The sequence below is a fragment of the Petaurus breviceps genome, unplaced genomic scaffold (genome assembly GCF_028583685.1).
Source record: "Petaurus breviceps papuanus isolate PSGF00001 unplaced genomic scaffold, PetGlider_PUasm1.0 90604, whole genome shotgun sequence".
Taxonomy (NCBI): Eukaryota; Metazoa; Chordata; class Mammalia; order Diprotodontia; family Petauridae; genus Petaurus; species Petaurus breviceps.
This window is the reverse complement of record NW_027187285.1, coordinates 3,001,851-3,020,224: the sequence shown is the minus strand read 5'-3', so window position 1 is coordinate 3,020,224 and position 18,374 is coordinate 3,001,851. Positions and strand designations below refer to the sequence as shown.

The following is an 18,374-nucleotide window of genomic DNA, read 5'->3' as shown; positions in this document are numbered from 1 at the left end:
ATAGCACTTCCCAACTAGAGTAAAAAAAAAAATTACTTCCAATTCATGGTAAATTTACATGCATAGTGTCTAGATCTAGGGAAGCAACAGTCCCACTACACTCTCTACTGGAAGAATCATATATACACTAATATTTCAGTTCTAGGTACAACATTATAAATAGAACAAAAATCAGGAGCCAAGGAGCCAAGATCTGGAAACATGTCAAACAAAGAGCAGGTGACAAGGCTGTAAATGTTTACATTAGAGAAGGCTACCTTTAAATACATGATGGATTATATATGATGGTATAGACAGATATAACCTGCAAAAAGCCAGAACCAGAACTATTCAGTATAAATTTCACTAATACCAGTATCTTAAAAAGCAATCTGCTAACAATTAAAATTCTCCAACACTGTATTGTGAAGTTGAAAATTCCTTGTAACTAAACATATTTTAGCAAGGCCTAGATGACCATATATAAACAATACAATAGAGGTATATCTTATACTGCATTAGGAAGTTGAATCAGATTGATCCTTAGGCTCCTAATCCAATTAAGACTAAAAGAAATTTTTATAATGCTATTCAACCAGGAAGACAAATTAGTTTAAAAATAAGGTGTGTAAAATACCTCTTTTAATAGCTGTATAGGAGAGTAGGTTTCATCTGTATCTTTTTAGAATAAAGAAATCAAAGACTCAAACACTTCCCCCTTATGTTTCTATGTTTTCCATCAAAATTTCCTCCTGTTCAGTATAAATTGAAAAATGATAGAAATTGGAGAACAGTTGAAAAAGTTAATACTTAAGCACAAGTCCATTTGATGAATCTGGGAAGCTAAGGAGAAGAAATGGAGCAGCAAAGTATGATTTAAGACAATTTTTAGGCTCCAGAAACTAAAATTTGAAAGACTTGTTTTCCTTCTGGTCTAAACATTACCACAACTGGTTTTACTTTTACTTCAGCAATATAATCACTGGTTTACTGTAAAACAGGAACTGCTGAATTTGTTTTTCTACCAACTTGAAAATCATTTCTCAAAGGCCCATTTCAAATTTTCTCAACTGTGATATCAACTGGAACAGGGGGGTTGAGTGGAGGGAGAGCAAGATAACTCAATTAGGATGCCACTAAATTACTGCCACAAGAAAGGGAGTAAAACTTGCCTTCACTGGTTAATCTCTACTCTTCCAATTTTATTTACATTTATTAATTTGTATTATCCAATTTTCAAAGTAAAGACTTGTCTCTACTTTTATAATGCAATTAATTCTTGAAAATGCAAATTTATATATATAGCATTTATTTATATATAGCAAATTTTCATGAAGTATATGTAGTTCTCTTGCATTTATATGTCTGGCATCACTGGTAAAAATCATCTGACAGGAAGTAATGAATTTTAAGCACTGAGCACCATGGAATGAGTAAAATGGCAAAGTTTAGTTTAGTGAAGTGAGGAGGGAGTGGAGAGCACTGCTAGACTTTGCATTATCTTCTACACTTTTTGTGTATTACATTCCCTCCATTGTTCAAAAACAATAGGAATGGGGTGGCTGGCCAAGTGATTAGAACACCACCCCTGGAGTCAGGAGGACCTGAGTCAAATCCAGTCTCAGACACTTTAACCCAAAAACTAGACGTGTGACCTTGGGAAGTCACTTAACCCCAACTGCCCTTCAAAAAGCAAAAAAACAAAAAACCAACCCCTTCCCCCAAAAGAACAAAGCCAAAAACAATAGGAATACCCCCCCAGGCAAATGTTTGTATAAAAAATATGGATTTTAATGGGAAAATATATTCAACAATAATAATTAAATCACAAGCTAAAAGTAGCCCAGTTTGCAAATGGTCTCAAATTATATTTTCTTCATTTCTAGGTCATTAGGGAATATAACATCCATTTGACTTCAATGCTGAGAATTCAATGAATGGGCTATCAGTAATCTACAAGGTTAATACCGTAATCCCAAGTGAAAATGCTAAAAGTTGCATTAGAATCATATAAACTCACCTGGCAATTTTCAAAATGGACAGCCACCACAAGATTTCCACCATAAAGTTTATCTTCCAAGTTTTCAGGAATAGAAGGCTCTTGTTCTGGTGGGTAAGTGTGCTTTAACCAATCCATCCAAGACAATCCCACAAGGGACTGTATCTTTTCTTCACTGAACTGTCGCATTTTACTTCGGAACTCATTCACCTCGGGATCTTCCAGGGCATCAAACTCATGGAGACCTAAATAAATTAAAAATAGGATGATCACTTAACTAGTCAATCAAGTAAAAAGAACTATATTGTACAAGAGGAAGACAAATACACACATGAAAGTTAATGTGGATGTATGATTATCTCAAAAAAGTATATACAGGGGCAGCTAGGTGGTGCAGTGAGTAAAGTGCCAGCCCTGGAATCAGGAGGACCTGAGTTCAGTTCCAGCCTTAGATACTTAACACCACACCCCACCACCACCACCACACCCATGCCCACGCACACACAAACTAGCCATGTAACCTTGGGCAAGTAACTTAACCCCAATTGCCCTACAAAAAGGCAAAAAAAAAAAAAGTATATACAAAGCCAGGGAGGAAAAACAAACATCTATTTTGACAGATATCAATAACATATACTAAAAATGTTAAATTTCACATGGCTAAAAGATAATTTTAAACTTTAGTCAAGAACAGACTTGTATAACCCAACATTAAAGATCTACAACACAAAAATAAACTCTTAAGAAGAAATGTTATCCATTGGAAAAGTCCAAAGGGGTATGGGAGAAAATATGAGAGAGAGCAGATTGGAGGGGATATACTGTGGGACTGCTATTTTGGGGAGGTGGGTAGGGGAAAAACGGGGAGAAAATTTGAAACTCAAAATATGGCAGAAATGAATGCTGTAAATCAGAAGTTAATAAGGCAATTGGAAAAAAAAAAATGTAATATTGTCTAAGTAGAGTATAAGTACTCTGAAAGCAGTAACCAAAATGTTAAAGTTTTCTTTGTAGCCTCTCATACAATCCAGCATTGTGTTCTTAACACATATTAGGTCTCAATCAATTGTCAATTAATGAACTCTGACTCTGATAAAAGCCATAGAAAGGCTAGGATTTCACCTGTTATTTAAAGTAAGGTTAAATATATACTATACTAATTATCTTAACAAAGATCTTTGGAATATGCAAAGAAGATTTTATGGTGTTGCTTCATTTTAGTTTTAATAAATGAAAATATTACCAAATAGATGAACATTAATTATCAATCATGTGTTGAACAATTAAAATGGTAAGACAATAACAAAAAAAAAGGAGAAGAAATGTTATTTCAATACCTATTTCTAGATAATGAGATGTTAACATGCATTTATTGAAAATTGTGTATCTCAGGGCAGCCAGGTGGTGCAGTGAGTAAGAGCACCAGCCCCGGTGTCGGAAGACCCGGGATCGATTCTGGCCTCAGATACTTGCACCTGCACAAAATAACTGGCCATGTAACCTTGAGCAAGTTACTTAACCCAAATTGCTTAAAAAAAAAAAAAAGAGAGAAAATTGTTTATCTCTACTGATTAAATAACAACCTTTAGTCATCAACATGGAAGTTTCTATCAATAATATGTTAGGCCCTGAAAGTGTTTCAAGTAATTTGCATGTATACTGGAGTTTCAAACAGCAGCAGCCTTGTTTATATACTGAAAATATTAAACACACATTTGAGTAAAATATTCTACTTTTCTATATTTAATTAGGAACCATTCCTGCTTCAAAATACACTATAGTTTCTCATAACTCTGTGATCATTCTAATAAAACAGTTCAGGAAATATCAATAAATATAGTGAACTGAATATTAAAATTTGCATTTGGTCAGTGAAACAAAATTTGACTGTGAGGAGGCCCTCTACATTAACATAAGAAATTCAATAACAAAGAAATTTTTTTCAATAAGAAATGCAAATTGCCAAATAAACAGATTATCTTTCTGAAAGAATATTAGAAATAAACTGTATTTTTCTTTCTATATAATTGCCCAAATAATCATCAGTCACAAACTGAGATAAAACACCAGAATGTGTGCCTGAGTCTCTGCATCTGAGATATCTGAAAACAGGGCCGTGTTTCATTCATTCTATTTTTATTCTCAGTACCTAGCACACAGTATGCATTTAATAAATATTTTATTAATAACTGATTTAAATAAGATCATGAAATTGAGAGGTGGAAGGGTTGTCTGAGAATATTTAGTCTAATCTAGTCATTTGAGAGATTAAAAGTGGAGGCCCAGGGGAGCCAAGATGGTGAAGTAGCAATACAAACTTGGTGTGAGCTCCTGCTCCAATCCCTTCCAATACATGTAAAAAAAAAATGACTCTAAACAAATATTAGGGCTACAGAACCCACAAAGAGACAGAAACAAATCTTCTGCTGAAGGGAGCCTGGAAGGCTGACAGGAAAGGTCTATTGCAACGTGCTGGGAGCTGAGCACAGTCCCCCATGAGCTGTGGTTTGGGCCCCAGGGCAGCAGCTGGAGCAGACTTCAGGAGAGTTAATCACCAGCAGCTGTGGTGGCTTCCAGACTTAACCCATAAATGCCAAATACAAAGTGAAAGGTCAGTGTGGAACTCTGGTGGAACAGGGAGGGACTGAAGAGCATGGTCTGGCCCCTGCCCCGGGGACAAGAAGTGGCAGAGGCTCACTGTTTGCCATGGATGTGGCGTGGATGTTTCCAATCTGGCCTGCAGATTGTAGGGGGACCAAGCAACCATTCAGAGGGTAATCGCTCTTCCTTTAACCTGCCTGGATCTACATTGGGGTCTTAGGTGGTGGTCCTGGGGCGTGTGGCCAGTGTGGCAGAGCTTGTGGGGGCTGTAAAGAGGACGCCCACCTAATAGCTACAGCAGCTGCAAAAACCCCAGAGATTTGGGACAAAGCTCTTTCCATCTGGAAGCAGAGTTCTACTGTGGCAAAGAACTCAAAAGCCAAGTAACTTGCTGGCAATATGAGCTAGCAGAAGAAGACGAACTACATAATCCTTTTTTGGGGAAAAAAAGGATGAAAGCATGGAATGGGAGGAAGACAATGAAGTCAGAGCTCCTACATCAAAAGCTTCCAAGGAAAATATGAACTGATTACAGGCCATGGAAGAGCTCAAGGATTTTGAAAATCAAGTAAGAGAAGTGGAGTAAAAATTGGGAAGAGAAATGAGAATGATGCAAAAAAATCATGAAAAGCAAGTCAACGGCCTGCTAAAGGAGACCCAAAAAAATACTGAATAACACCTTAAAAAACAGACTAACTCAAATGGCAAAAAAGGCCCAAAAAGCCAATGAGGAGAATGCCCTAAAAAGCCAAATTTGCCATATGGAAAAGGAATTTCAAAAATTCACTGAAGAGAAAAATTCCTTCAAAATTAGATTGGAGCAATTGGAAGCTAGTGAATTTATGAAAAATCAATATACTATAATAAAACAGATCCAAACAAATTAAAAAATAAAAGGCTGTGAAATATTTCACTGGAAAAACCACTGACCCAGAAAATAGATCCAAGAGAGATAATTTTAAAATTATTGGACTACCTGAAAAACATGATCAAAAAAAGAGCCTAGACACTATCTTTCAAGAAATTATCAAGCAAAATTGCCCTGATATTCTAGAAGCAGAGGGCAAAATAGAAATGGAAAGAACTCACCAATCGCCTCTTGAAAAAGATCCCCAAAAGAGAACTCCTAGGAAAATTATAGCCAAATTCCAGAGCTCCCAGGTCAAGGAGAAAATACTGCAAGCAGTCAGGAAGAAACAATTTGAGTATTGTGGAAACACAATCAAGATAACACAAGACCTAGAAGCTTCTACATTAAAGGACTGAAGGGCTTGGAATAAGATATTCCGGAGGGCAAAGGAGCTAGGAATAAAACCAAGAATCACCTACCCAGCAAAACTGAGTATAATGTTTCAGGGGAAAACATAGTCATTCAAAGAAATGAAGGATTTTCAAGCATTCTTGATGAAAAAAACAGCTGAGCAGAAAACTTGACTTTTAACTACAAGAAGGGAAGCATGAGAAGGTAAACAGGAAAAAGAATTAATAAGAAAATTATTAAAGTTGAACTAGGATAGTTAAAGAGAATATATATGTATATATATGTATATATACATATATATGTATGTATAGGAGGGTGTATGTGTATATAAATATATATGTGAGTATGGGCATATGTATGTACATGTATACATAGAGGGCACAGGGTTAGTTGAATATGAAGGGATAATATCTGAAAAAAAAATTAAGACGAGAAGAATTTGTTGGGAGGAGAAAGAGAGAGATAAATCAGGGTAAATCATCTCATATAAAAGAGGCAAGCAAAAACTGTTACAATGGAAGGAAAGAGCAGGAAGATGAAAGAGAATGGGACAAACTGATTATCATTAAATTTGGCTTAAGGAGGGAATAACATACACACTAAATTGGGTATCTTACCCTACAGGAAAACAGGGCGGAAGGGGATAAGAGGGGGGATGATAGAAGGGAGAGCAGATTGGGGGAGAGGGTAGTCGGAAGCAAACATTTTTGAAAAGGGACAAGGTGAAAGGAGAAAATAAAATAATTGGGGGGCAGGATAGGATGGAAGGAAATATAGTTAGTTTTTCATAATATAACTACTATGGAAAAGTTTCATGTAACTACTCATGTACAACCTATACTGAACTACTTATCTTCCAAGTGGGGGTGGGTGATGATGGAAGAAGGGAAAAAAATCTGGCACTCAAAGTTTTAAAAGCAAATTGTTTTTTTAAAAATTGGTTTTTTGGGGGGGGGAAGTTCTACGGGGCGAAGTCAAGATGGCAAAGTAGAAATAGGACCTCCTTGTGGCTCTGGCCCCTGCCACATCCAATTCATGTAAAAGGGGACTCTGAACAAACTTTGGAGCTACAGAACCCACAAAATGACACAAAGAAGCTAACCTCCCACTGAGGACAGCCTGGCAGGCTGGCAGCAATCAGGCAGCACAGCACGAGCCAGAGGTTTTAGCCCCAGGGAGGGCCTGACCAACCACTGGCTGGAGGGACTCCAGATCACCAGCAGCTCTGGTGGTCCAAAATTATCAACACATAGACGCGAAGGACAAAGTGAGAGGTCAGTGCAGTGTGGACTTTGGGACCCAGTAGATGGGAGTGCGACGGCTTTTGCCCCCAGGGTGAGAAACCATTGGGCCATGCAGCCCCAGCCAAGTGGCAGCTTCTGCCCCTGACTTGCAGACTGTAGGGGTACCAAGCGATCAGTCTGAGGGGTAATCGCTCTTGCTTTAACCTGTTTGGATCTGGACTGCAGTCTGGGGGAAGGTCCTGGGGTGTGTGACCAGCTGGCCAGAGCATGTGGAAGCCTCAGAGAGGGCACCCATCTAATACCTCCAGCAGCTGAGAAAACCCCAGTGTTTGCAACGAAGCTCCTCTGTCTGGTGGCAGAGTCCTACTGTGGCAAAAAGCCCCAAATCAATTGAGTGGCAAAATGAAAAGGCAAAGGAAGCGTACCAAGCAGAAGAATCTAACATTAGACTCCTATTTTGGGGACAAAAAGGATCAAAGCATAGAACAGGAGGAAGACAGTGAAGTCAGAACTCCTGCACCAAAATCTTCAAAGGAAAATACAAGCTGGTTATAGGCCATAGAGGAACTTAAGAAGCAGATAAGAGAAGTGGAGGAAAAATTGGAAAGAGAAATGAGAACGATGCAAGAAAATTATGAAATGATAGTCAACAGCTTGACTGAGGAAAATAACACCTTAAAAAATAGACTAACTCAAATGGCAAAAGAGGCTCAAAAAGCCAATGAGGAGAATGCCTTAAAAAGCTGAATTTGCCAGATGGAAAAAGAATTTCAAAAGCTCACTGAGGAGAATCATTCCGTCAGAATTAGATTGAAGCAAATGTAAGCTAGTGACTTTATGAGAAATCAAGATGCTGTTAAACAGATCCAAACAAATGAAAGAATAGAAGGCAATGTGAAATATGTCATTGGAAAAAACCACTAACCTGGAAAATAGATTCAGAACAGATAATTTAAAAATTATTGGACTACCTGAAAGCCATGATCAAAGAAAAAAACCTAGAAACCATCCTCCAAGAAATTCTCAAGGAAAAACTACCCTGATGTTTTAGAACCAGAGGGCATAATAGAGGTTGAAAGAATCTACTGATCACCTCCTAAAAAAGATCCCAAAAAGAAAACTCCTAGGAATATTATAGCCCGGTTCCAAAATTCCCAGATCAAGGAGAGAATAAGCAGCCAGGAAGAAACAATTTGAATATTGTGGAAACACAATCAGGATAACTCAGGATCTGGCAACTTCTACACTGAGGGATCAAAGGGACTGGAATATGATATTCCGGAGATCAAAGGAGCAGGGATTAAAATCTAGAATCACCTACCCAGCAAAACTGAGTATCATGTTTCAGGGGAAAATATGATCATTCAGTGGAATAGAGAACTTTCAAACATTCTTGATGAAAAAAACCAGAGTTGAATAGAAAATTTGACATTCGGATACAAGAAGCAAGAGAAACATGAGAAGGTAAACAGGGAAAAGAAATCATAAGGAACTTATCAAAGTTGAACTATTAACATTCCTAAATGGAAAAACTATAATTGTAACTGACAAAACTTTTCTCCGTATGAAAATAGTTGAAGGGAATAGAAATCTATATGTGTGTGTATGTGTGTGTGTGTATATATATATGTATATGTATATATGTCTATAATGGAGGGTATATATGGGTGTATGAATACATATATGAATGTGTGTATATATGTTTATAGGTATGCATAGAGGGCAGAGGACCAATTTAATAGGAAGAAATGATACTTAAAAAGTGAAATTAAGAGGTGAGAGAGGAATATAATGAGAGGAGATGGGGAGAGACAGAATGGGGTAAGCTATCTCATATAGAACAGGCAAGGGAAAATGGTTACAATGGAGGGGAAGAATAGGAAGGCAAAAGAGAATGGGTCAAAGTTATTCCCATTAAATTTGGCCCAGGGAGGGAATGACATACACACTAAACAGGGTGTCTCACCCTACAGGAGAGTAGAGGGGAAGGGCTGAGAGGGGGGATGATGGAAGAGAGGGCAGGCTGGGGGGGCAGGGAGGGAAGTTGAAAGCACTCACTTTTGAAAAGGGATGGGATCAAAGTACAGAATAGAACAAGTGGGAGGTGGGATAGGAGGGAGGGAAATATAGTCAGTCTTTTAAAATGTATATAGTTTGATAATGTTTTGCATTAGCTACATATGTACAACCTATACTGAATTGCTTATATTCCCAGTAAGGGTGGGTGACAAGGGAGGGGGGAATGAATCTGGAATTCAAAGTTTTACAATCAAATGTTTAAAATATATATATATATATATATACATATATATATACTATTATTAATACTATTTTATATGTAATTGGGAAATAAGATACACAGGAACTGGGGCATAGAGATCCACCATGCCCTACTGGAAAAGTTGAAGGGGATATGGGAGAAGATATGGGAGAGAGAAGATTGGAGGAGGGGAATATCCTGTGGGACTGCTATTTTGGGGCGGTACAGAGGGGAAAAACGGGGAGAAAATTTGTAACTGAAAATCTGGCAGAAATGAATGATGTAAATAAGAAGTTAATAAAGTATTTTAAAAATGAAAAAAAAGGTTTTTTTTACAGGTAACTGGGAAATAATATATACAGACACAGGGGTATAGAAATCCATCTTGTCCTACTAGAAAGTTGGGGGGGGGTGAGGAAGGATATAAGAGAGAACAGATTGGGGGAAGGGATATTCAGCAAGCTTGCTATTTTGGGGTGGGGGTAGGGGAAAGATGGGGAGAAAAATTTGTAACTCAAAATCTGGTGGGAATGAATGTTGAAAACAAACTGGGGAAAAAATAAATAAGGAAAATTTCAGAAAAAAAAGAGAGATCACTGAATTACAAGCCAAAGGATTTCATTTATTAATACATTTCTTATACACCTACTAGAAAGAGTTGGGTAGAACTATTTTGTAGATATAAACATTGTGCTGTTTTAAAAACCTGTCATAGAGGGGCAGCCAGGTAGCACAGCGAGTAAGAGCACCAGTTCCAGTGTTGAAAAGACCTGGAGATCGAATCCCAGGCTCAGACACTTAGCACCCACCCAGAAACACCTGGCCGTGTAACCTTGAGCAAGTTACTTAACCCCAATTGCTTAGGGTGGCCAGGTGGCTCAGTGAGTAAGAGCACTGGCTTCAGTTTTGGGATGATCTGGATCAAATCCGGGCTCAGATACTCAGCAAGCACCACACCCAGAAATAACTGGCCATGTAATTTTGAGCAAGTTATTTAACCCTGATTGCTTAAAAAAAACAAAACAAAAAAAAAACCCTGTCATAGAATATTTTCTAGGTTAAAAAAAAACTAGCAATAAGTATTTCTTGACTAAAATTAGTATCTATAAGCATACATTTCTTTCAAGTCTCTTATAACAACCTTATACCAGATTTCACAATAAAAGCTTAAGCAGAGGAAATCAAGGACTTAAGACAAAAAAAAAAAACAAAAAAGAAAAAACCTTTGAAAAAAGATTTATGAAAATGTTTTGATCAAGATTCTCATAGTATCTCTGCTGGAATGTACAGATATATAGATATTACCCCATCATAAAGAAAAACCAGAAACCAAACGATGAACTTAAAATTATACTGACCATTAAAAAAATGAAATGATCAGGCATATCAACTTTCAGGAAAGCATATTTTTAGACTAGTTTGTTCAGTTGTATCAGTAAAGGTTTCATTGTCTTCTTGTGGGTCTAGGCAGAGGCAACAAGCTTGCTCCTAAGTCTAAACAGAAGTTACAGTCTCACCAATTGTTTATTGTTTTACCAGGAAGAATGATCTCATCAACCCCTAATTGTGTTTATCTCATTACATAATCTGCAACTGTAACTCCTGACTTATTAAGTATTTTTTGAATGAAAGTCCCTTAGAAAGTTTACTAGAATTGTTTCTTAAACATATTGTTAATTTCTAAATATGCACATCATAACTTATCCATAAATTGATTTCTAAATATACTTAACACACGTATGACTACAAGAAATAAAGTTCTAAAGCAAGTAATAAAGGGTCATTATGATATTAGGGATGGGGAGATTTAAATTTCATTTCTCAACTGTATTAAAGACAATTATGAAATTATGTTTCTAACTCTTAGGTCAGAGGCTTAAACTTAAGGTTAAACAGTACATGCATTAGAAAAGTCCAAAGGTGGCTGGCTAGGTGGTACAGTGAATACTAGCCATGTGACCTTGGGCAAGTCACTTAACCCCAATTGCCCTGCCCTCCCCCCTCCAAAAAAAAAAAAAAAAGGAAAAGAAATTTTTAGGGGTGGCTAGGTGGCACAGTGAATAGAGCACCAGCCCTGGAGTCAGGAGGACCCAAGTTCAAATCTGGCCTCAGACACTTGACACACTTACTAGCCATGTGACTTTGGACAAGTCACTTAACCCCAAATGCCCTCCAAAAAAAGCAAAACAAATTTTTTTTTTAAAAAACCCAAGTTTAAATTTTATGTCTTTAGATTTATGTGCCTGAGGCTACATCAATTGTTGAGGCTATTAGGAGAATATGATGCATCATTGAATCTTTTTAACTGAGGTCTTAAAGTGGATTGGCCAATCTTCCAAATTCTCCATCGTATTTGCTTAATTACTCTTCGGCTAGCTTTTCCCAGCACACACAATAAGTCTTTAGGCTACCACCTATTAACAGTCATTCCAAAATTCAAAATGATTCTAAAATTTAACTAAGAAACATGTAATTTGTAAGGAAAATCCAATGTTAAATGAATAAACGCAATATACAGAAGTCAAATATAAATGAGTTTTTTCATGATCCATTCTAAGGCAGAAAACACAGGTCTTCTTCATTACCATGAATAGTCGAATGGTGGCTATGTTTCTCCACTAAGGCATATAAAAAATGGATGAGAGATTTAAATTGACATAGAAACTTGAGAAAACTTACATTAAGTTGATTCAGAAGGAATTAAGCAGAACCAGAAGTACAATGTACACAATAACTTCAGTAAAATAAGTGAAAACAACACTAAGAAGAAGTAACAGAAGTAACTTGGTGGTGTAGTGAATACAGCACCGGCCCTGGAGTCAGGAGAAACTGAGTTCAAATTCGGCCTCAGACACAAAAACTAGCTGTGTGACCTTGGGCAAGTCACTTTAACCCCAATTGCCCTCCAAAATGCAAAAATAAAAAATAAAAAAAAGTAGTAACAGAACTCTGACAAATTGCAATGATTAATCTCAATCTTGAAGAGAAAAGGCTAAAACCTACCTCCATTTTTCAGTAGAGGGATAAAAGACTTACAAAGACAGCATGTGGTATACAGTGGCATACACGATCACTGTGACACTTTTGGTTAACACAAAGACAGCATGTGGTATACAGTGGCATACACGATCATTGTGACACTTTTGGTTAACTAGTTCTCTTTGTCATGGGAGACAATTCAATGTAGGAAGGGAAGTTAAGGGGAAACAAATGGGATATATGAAAAATAAAAGACATCAATAAAACTTAAAAATAAAATGGCTTAGAAGAAAAAAAGATTAAGTTTTCTGGGTAGAGTGAAAATTCTGGTAAGCCATGATTGCAAAAGCAAGAAAGATTTCTTTTACAAACTTTTAATTAATCTTTTGGTTTTGCATATCACCTTAATATTCAAATATACTTTTTACCCCTTCCTTATCCATTGAATCATTCCTTGTAACAAAAGAAAAGAAAGAGGGAAAAAAATCATTAAAGCCAAACACATCAATCAAGTCTAACAATATAGGCATTATTATCTATTCTATTTTTGCAACTCTTTTCCAGAGAAAAATGTCTCGGACATTAAAAATTAGTTCAAGCTAATATATCTTTTATGCTTCTACTTCAGACCCTCCTCCCACAACATTAGGAAAGTTAAGTCTTTTTTTAAAATTTGTTTTGTTTTTTTTTTGCTTTTTTAAGGGCAATTGGAGTTAAGTGACTTGCCCAAGGTCACATGGCTCGTTTTTATGTTAAGTGTCTGAGGCCACATTTGAACTCAGGGCCTCCTGACTTCAGAGCTGGTGCTCTATTCACTGTACCACCTAGCCACCCCAAAAAAGTCTTTACTAGTTACTCGGTTTCAAGAGTTTAAATCACAACATTGCTTTAATCTTTAAATCGCTATACTGCTCAGAACATGAAGCCTCTTTTAGCTTCTAGACCATGCTCACCTCTGTAAGAGCAGTCTTTCTCAATTCCACTGATCACTTGAGATATTTATGTACACATCCATACAGAACAAAAAGCTATAAGGTACACTGTGTTTCCATTTGTCAATTACTCTGCCTAATTAGTCTATAGAAACTAGAATACAATTTAGTGTTAAAATCAGATCAGTATTAGTAAGAATCTTTGGCTGAGAAAAAGAGAGCTAAAAAGGTTTAGTAAAGTAATAATAATTACCTCACAAGAATTGACGCTAAAGGTTTATTCACAATTACCTGACAAAAAAAAACCACCCATATATTACATGTATCTCTGCATATATATTTATATGTATGTATATAATGAATACCTTTCCACATATTTATGATATTAATCATTTCCCACATAAAAGGAAAACAAACAAAAGCCTCAACACTAAGATAAACATTACCTTTTCCTATAAGAATTCCAATTTTGGAGTCTAATTTTTCCCCCGGGTCACAATTTCTCGTCACTACTTTGAGAACTGGAAGAAAAGGTCTGACATCACAGAGTCTTCTTGTTTCATCTTCAAGCTCCTCATAAACAGCAGTTTGGTTCACACATGCAAACATATAAGAGTCAATTTCCATAAGAAGATTAAACATAGGATAACTGTGAGCTTGCTTCCATAGCATCTGCAAGTAATAATTAGACAAACATACAGTCAGTTCTGCTACAACACTTGTTTTGAAAATGTAAATTTGTCCCCAAACTGATAAATGCAAGAACAATTTGAGCATAACTTGAATTTCGAGTATGCATATACACAACTTCTTCTCTGCAACATCGAGAATGCAGAAATCTGTACCACTTTCCAATAGCTCACAAGCTGTGATGCTTCCAAAGCCCATTTCCACAAGCAAACTTCAGGGCTTTTTAAAGGCAAAGTGCCATATTTATCATATATCTCCCGACACAGTAGGAAATGCACAGTAGGAGCTGTGATCAGAAATGCTGTCTATACAGTACCCCTTCTACCTAGGCCCCTTCCCTCATACTCAGAGCAGCAGCAGTCAGAGGCCTCTGGAATTTGCCATGATTTATTGTAGTACTTAATATTACTATTATTTAGATATTTCTTATTAGATATTTCTTAACAATTTACCACATATAAAACTGTGCTACCATTATAAAGGTTCCTGTTTTTTTATGTCACTGACAAACTTTTTGTGCACTGCGACCTTAACAGCATTTTCCCATAAGACCTACAGTTTTTAATTACGCAATTTTGTTTTAGAGGGATGCATAAATCAAGTTATAGCAAACTGACGTATAACAAAACAAACATAAAATTACATATCTTTATTTTCAAATTAGTTACACCTTTCATGATTGGAGGGAGAAGCTAAGGTTATTGATATAGACTAATGATCCTAACAGGGCAAGAAAATGAGAAAGATATCTTATTATCTCTTTTAAAACTAAGAGCCAATTCCAGAAACCAAGAAAAAGAAACTTGGTTCAGTTCTTTCATAGACGTCTGTTTTAGCCAGTTATTCTCCTTCCAACTATGAAAGAACTGATGCCACTAAGACACCGGTTACTGTAACAAGCTACCAAAAAAGATTCAAATTTTGATACTGAGAGCAACAAAATCAATTCTCCATCTCATTTGGCTAATTCCTGCCAATGATTTTTTTAACTACAACATTTATATATTTATGTTCATCAGGTAAGACATAGCAAATTTTAAAAATAGCAGAATGATTTAATTTTTCAAGTCATAAGCACCACAATTCAATAAATAGGCAGTGTGGTATAACAGAAGAGTTCTGGATTTGTAATCCCCACTGGACCAAATGACCTCCATCTAAAGCCTTCTAGCCCTCTAAATTTGAAGAACCTGTTGATCCCCAAATAGGCACATCTTGTTTAAAAAAAGAAATTATATTATTTTTGGAATCCTTGGCTCCTTTCACCCACTGTCAAATTTTGAATTTATATTGACACATCTCTTTCATCTGACATCTTCTATCTACTCAAAACCACTAACCTAGCTTGGCCCCGTCTCTGATCACTGATCAATGCTTGCACTAAGGTTGCTTGGATTACAGCCTCCGGCTGCTGAATGGAGTTGAAGAAAATCACAAAACTCTGCCAACTAGTCCACTACAAATTTATGTTACATTATGTCAACTTGGCCCTCACTAAAGTGAGACCATCCTTTTACACCTCTCTGATAAATTCACTATACCACTTGACACAACAGCTTTTTCCACACATTACCCTCTCTCCTCAAACCCCCCTTCAGGTGAGGATTTTGCTTCAAATATCACCAGATGTCATTGAGAGCTCCTTCTCCCCTCTTCCTCATCTCATGTCACTAAAACCTTTTCTCCCACTATCTTCTCCTTCACTCCTTTCCAAATTATGAGTTAACTTTTCTCTGTGACAAGGGAAACCTATCTACAAGTATCCCTGATGTCAGCCCTTCCTATCTTCCCCAACAGATTGACCCTTCTACCATACCCACTGTCTCTCTAATCTTCAGTATCTATCTACTGACTCTTTCCCTGCTACCTACAAAAACACCAAAGAAACTCCCATGTCAAACAAAAAAACACTAGATCTGTCCACCCCTGCTATCTGTCATGTCTCTAGTCCCTTACGTATGACAAAGTTATACAGACTAGTTGTCATCATTTCTTCATCTCTCACTCTTTAATCAGATTTCTGACCTCATTAATCAACTAAAACTGTTCTCTCCAAACTTATCAATGAGCCATTAATGACCAAATCTAAGGGCCTTTACTCAGTTCTCATCCTTCTTGACCCACTTGCTGCTCTGGATACTGTTGATGTCTCTCCCTACTTGGGTATTTTCCCTTCTCTAAATTATTGTGAGTCTGCTCTTTCTCCTGGTCCCCCTACTTGTCTAACCAATTTTTCTGTCTCCTTTCCTAGATATTCATCTAGGTCACACCTATTAATAGTCAGTCTCTTACCCCCATGGGATTGCCCTGACCTGTCTTCTGTCCTCTCTAATCAGCTTCCATGGATTCAATGATCATCCCTATGCAGGTGACTTGATTACCAGCTCTATATATTTAGCCCTAAACTCTCTCCTGAGCTTTAGTCTCCCATTAACCAACTGCCTTTTGGACAATTCAAACTGGAGAGCCTGAAAAGTTCTCAAACAATATATCAAAATGGGAACTCATTAACTTTCTATCCATACCCTTACCCCTCTTTAATTTCCTAATGGCAAAGGCATCATCATGCTCCCAGTCACTCACACTCACAACCTTTGTGTCATCTCATACAAAACCTATGTATTCATTATGTTGTCAAGTCTTATTATTTCTATTTTCACAATATCTTTCCTTTATGTCCTTTTTCCTTCTATTACTCACACAGTTACCACCCTAGTGTAGGCACTGATTGCTTAATGCCTAGACTATTGCACTAGCCTTCTGGTTGATCTCCCTACCCCAAGTCTTTTACTACTCCAACTCAACCTCCATCCAAATGCCAGCATAAACTTCCTATAGCATAGATATACAATGTGACTTCACCTACTCAATAATCTCCAGTGGCTATCTATTCCCCCTGGGATCAAATATAAAGTCCTCTGTTTGGCAATGTAGAGGCCTAACCAATTTGGCTCTTAATATATTTCCAGACTTCTTATACTTTACTGTCTCGCAAAAACAATATAGTGATACTGTCCTACCTGCAAATGCTCCTATAAAGCATTGCATCACTGGACTCTGTGCCTGGAATACTCTCCCTCCTCATTACTGCCCTGTGGACTCTGTGACCTACTTCAAGACTCAAATCTAATTTCTACAAGAAATTATCCTGGTCTTTCTTCCCCAGCACCCCTTTCTTATGAATTCTGTATGCATATAGTTACATGTCTCTTCCATTAGAATGTAAGGTCTTTGGGAGCAGGGACAGTGTTTTTTGCCTTTCTTTCTGGCCTTCTGGCTTTAAACACTAGCTGTGTAAACCAGGGCAAGTCCATTAACTAATATTTTGCCTCAGTTCTCTCAACTGTAAATGAAAATCATAATAACACCTACCTCAGTCGTTGTGAAGATCAAATGAGTTAATACATGTAAAGTTCTAAGCACAATGCCTGGCACATAGTAGGTGCTTAATAAAAGACTGTTCTTTCTATTTCCCTAAGGGTGTAGGAAATATTCAATAAATGTCTGTTGACTCATCTCAGATTTATCCCTTTCTTTCAGTTTCATATATGATGAATGTAAAGTAAATGAAAGAGGAAAAAGGCCCTCAAACCTGCTTTTGGTTAAAAATAGATGGAAAAAAAATGGAATCTGAAATGAAATATTTTTATTACTATGTACTATAATTTTCAAAAGGCATAATAAACTGAAAAAAAAAAAGCATCCACTACTCATGCATTAATATCCAAAATAAGCTATTTCATCGCCCTTAAGATTCAATATTGGGGCAGCTAGGTGGTGCTGTGGATAGAGCACCAGCCCTAGAGTCAGGAGGACCTGAGTCCAGTCTCAGACACTTGACATTTATTAGATGTGTGACCCTGGGCTCTAAAAACCTATTCAAAGTAACAAAATTTAAGAAATCAGCAGCCATTTAATAAAAATGTAGAGCACTAAATATATAAATTAATTTAGGAAGTACTGTCATTTTTATTATATTGATTTGATCTACCCATGAGTACTTAACATTTCTCCAATCATTGAGGTCTGTGACTAATCACTTCAAACAACTTTTAATTGGGATCATTCAGTAATAGTTATGCCTCCATGTGTGAGATGGTCATTGTTCTAATAAGAATATCTTTACTATTCAATTTCAGCATGGTCAAAGTTATGTTGTATTATTTTCTAGTTGTCTCCTTTCTATTAGCTTTGTCACTAAATTTCTCAAGGGTTAGGATGATATAAAACAGTGTGATATAGCAAATAGAACACATTGGTCCTGGAGTCTGAAAAACCATTAAAATCCCAGCTTTGCTTAATCACCACTTCAATAACATAAGTTAATCTCTCAACCTTCATGATCTTGTCTCATGTGAAAAAAGAGGAGGTTGTTCCAGATGATCCTAAATGTGACCTCCAGTCCTAAACCCTATGAATCTCTTATTTC

General features: G+C 36.8%; 2 protein-coding genes across 5 annotated transcripts in view; both read right to left on the bottom strand.

Moving 5' to 3' along the window:
- PIK3CB (phosphatidylinositol-4,5-bisphosphate 3-kinase catalytic subunit beta) overlaps window positions 1-18,374 on the bottom strand; it is a 183,372-nt gene that overhangs the window by 60,042 nt on the left and 104,956 nt on the right. For all 3 annotated transcript variants that reach the window (XM_069063883.1, XM_069063881.1, XM_069063882.1), the window contains 2 exons: window positions 13,702-13,927; window positions 2,000-2,223 (listed from right to left, as the gene is read on the bottom strand). In XM_069063883.1, coding sequence (XP_068919984.1) covers window positions 2,000-2,223; window positions 13,702-13,927 — 450 coding nt within the window. The remainder of the gene's footprint in view (window positions 1-1,999; window positions 2,224-13,701; window positions 13,928-18,374) is intronic.
- Window positions 1-18,374, bottom strand: part of CEP70 (centrosomal protein 70) — a 261,992-nt gene that overhangs the window by 193,917 nt on the left and 49,701 nt on the right. The window lies entirely within an intron of this gene.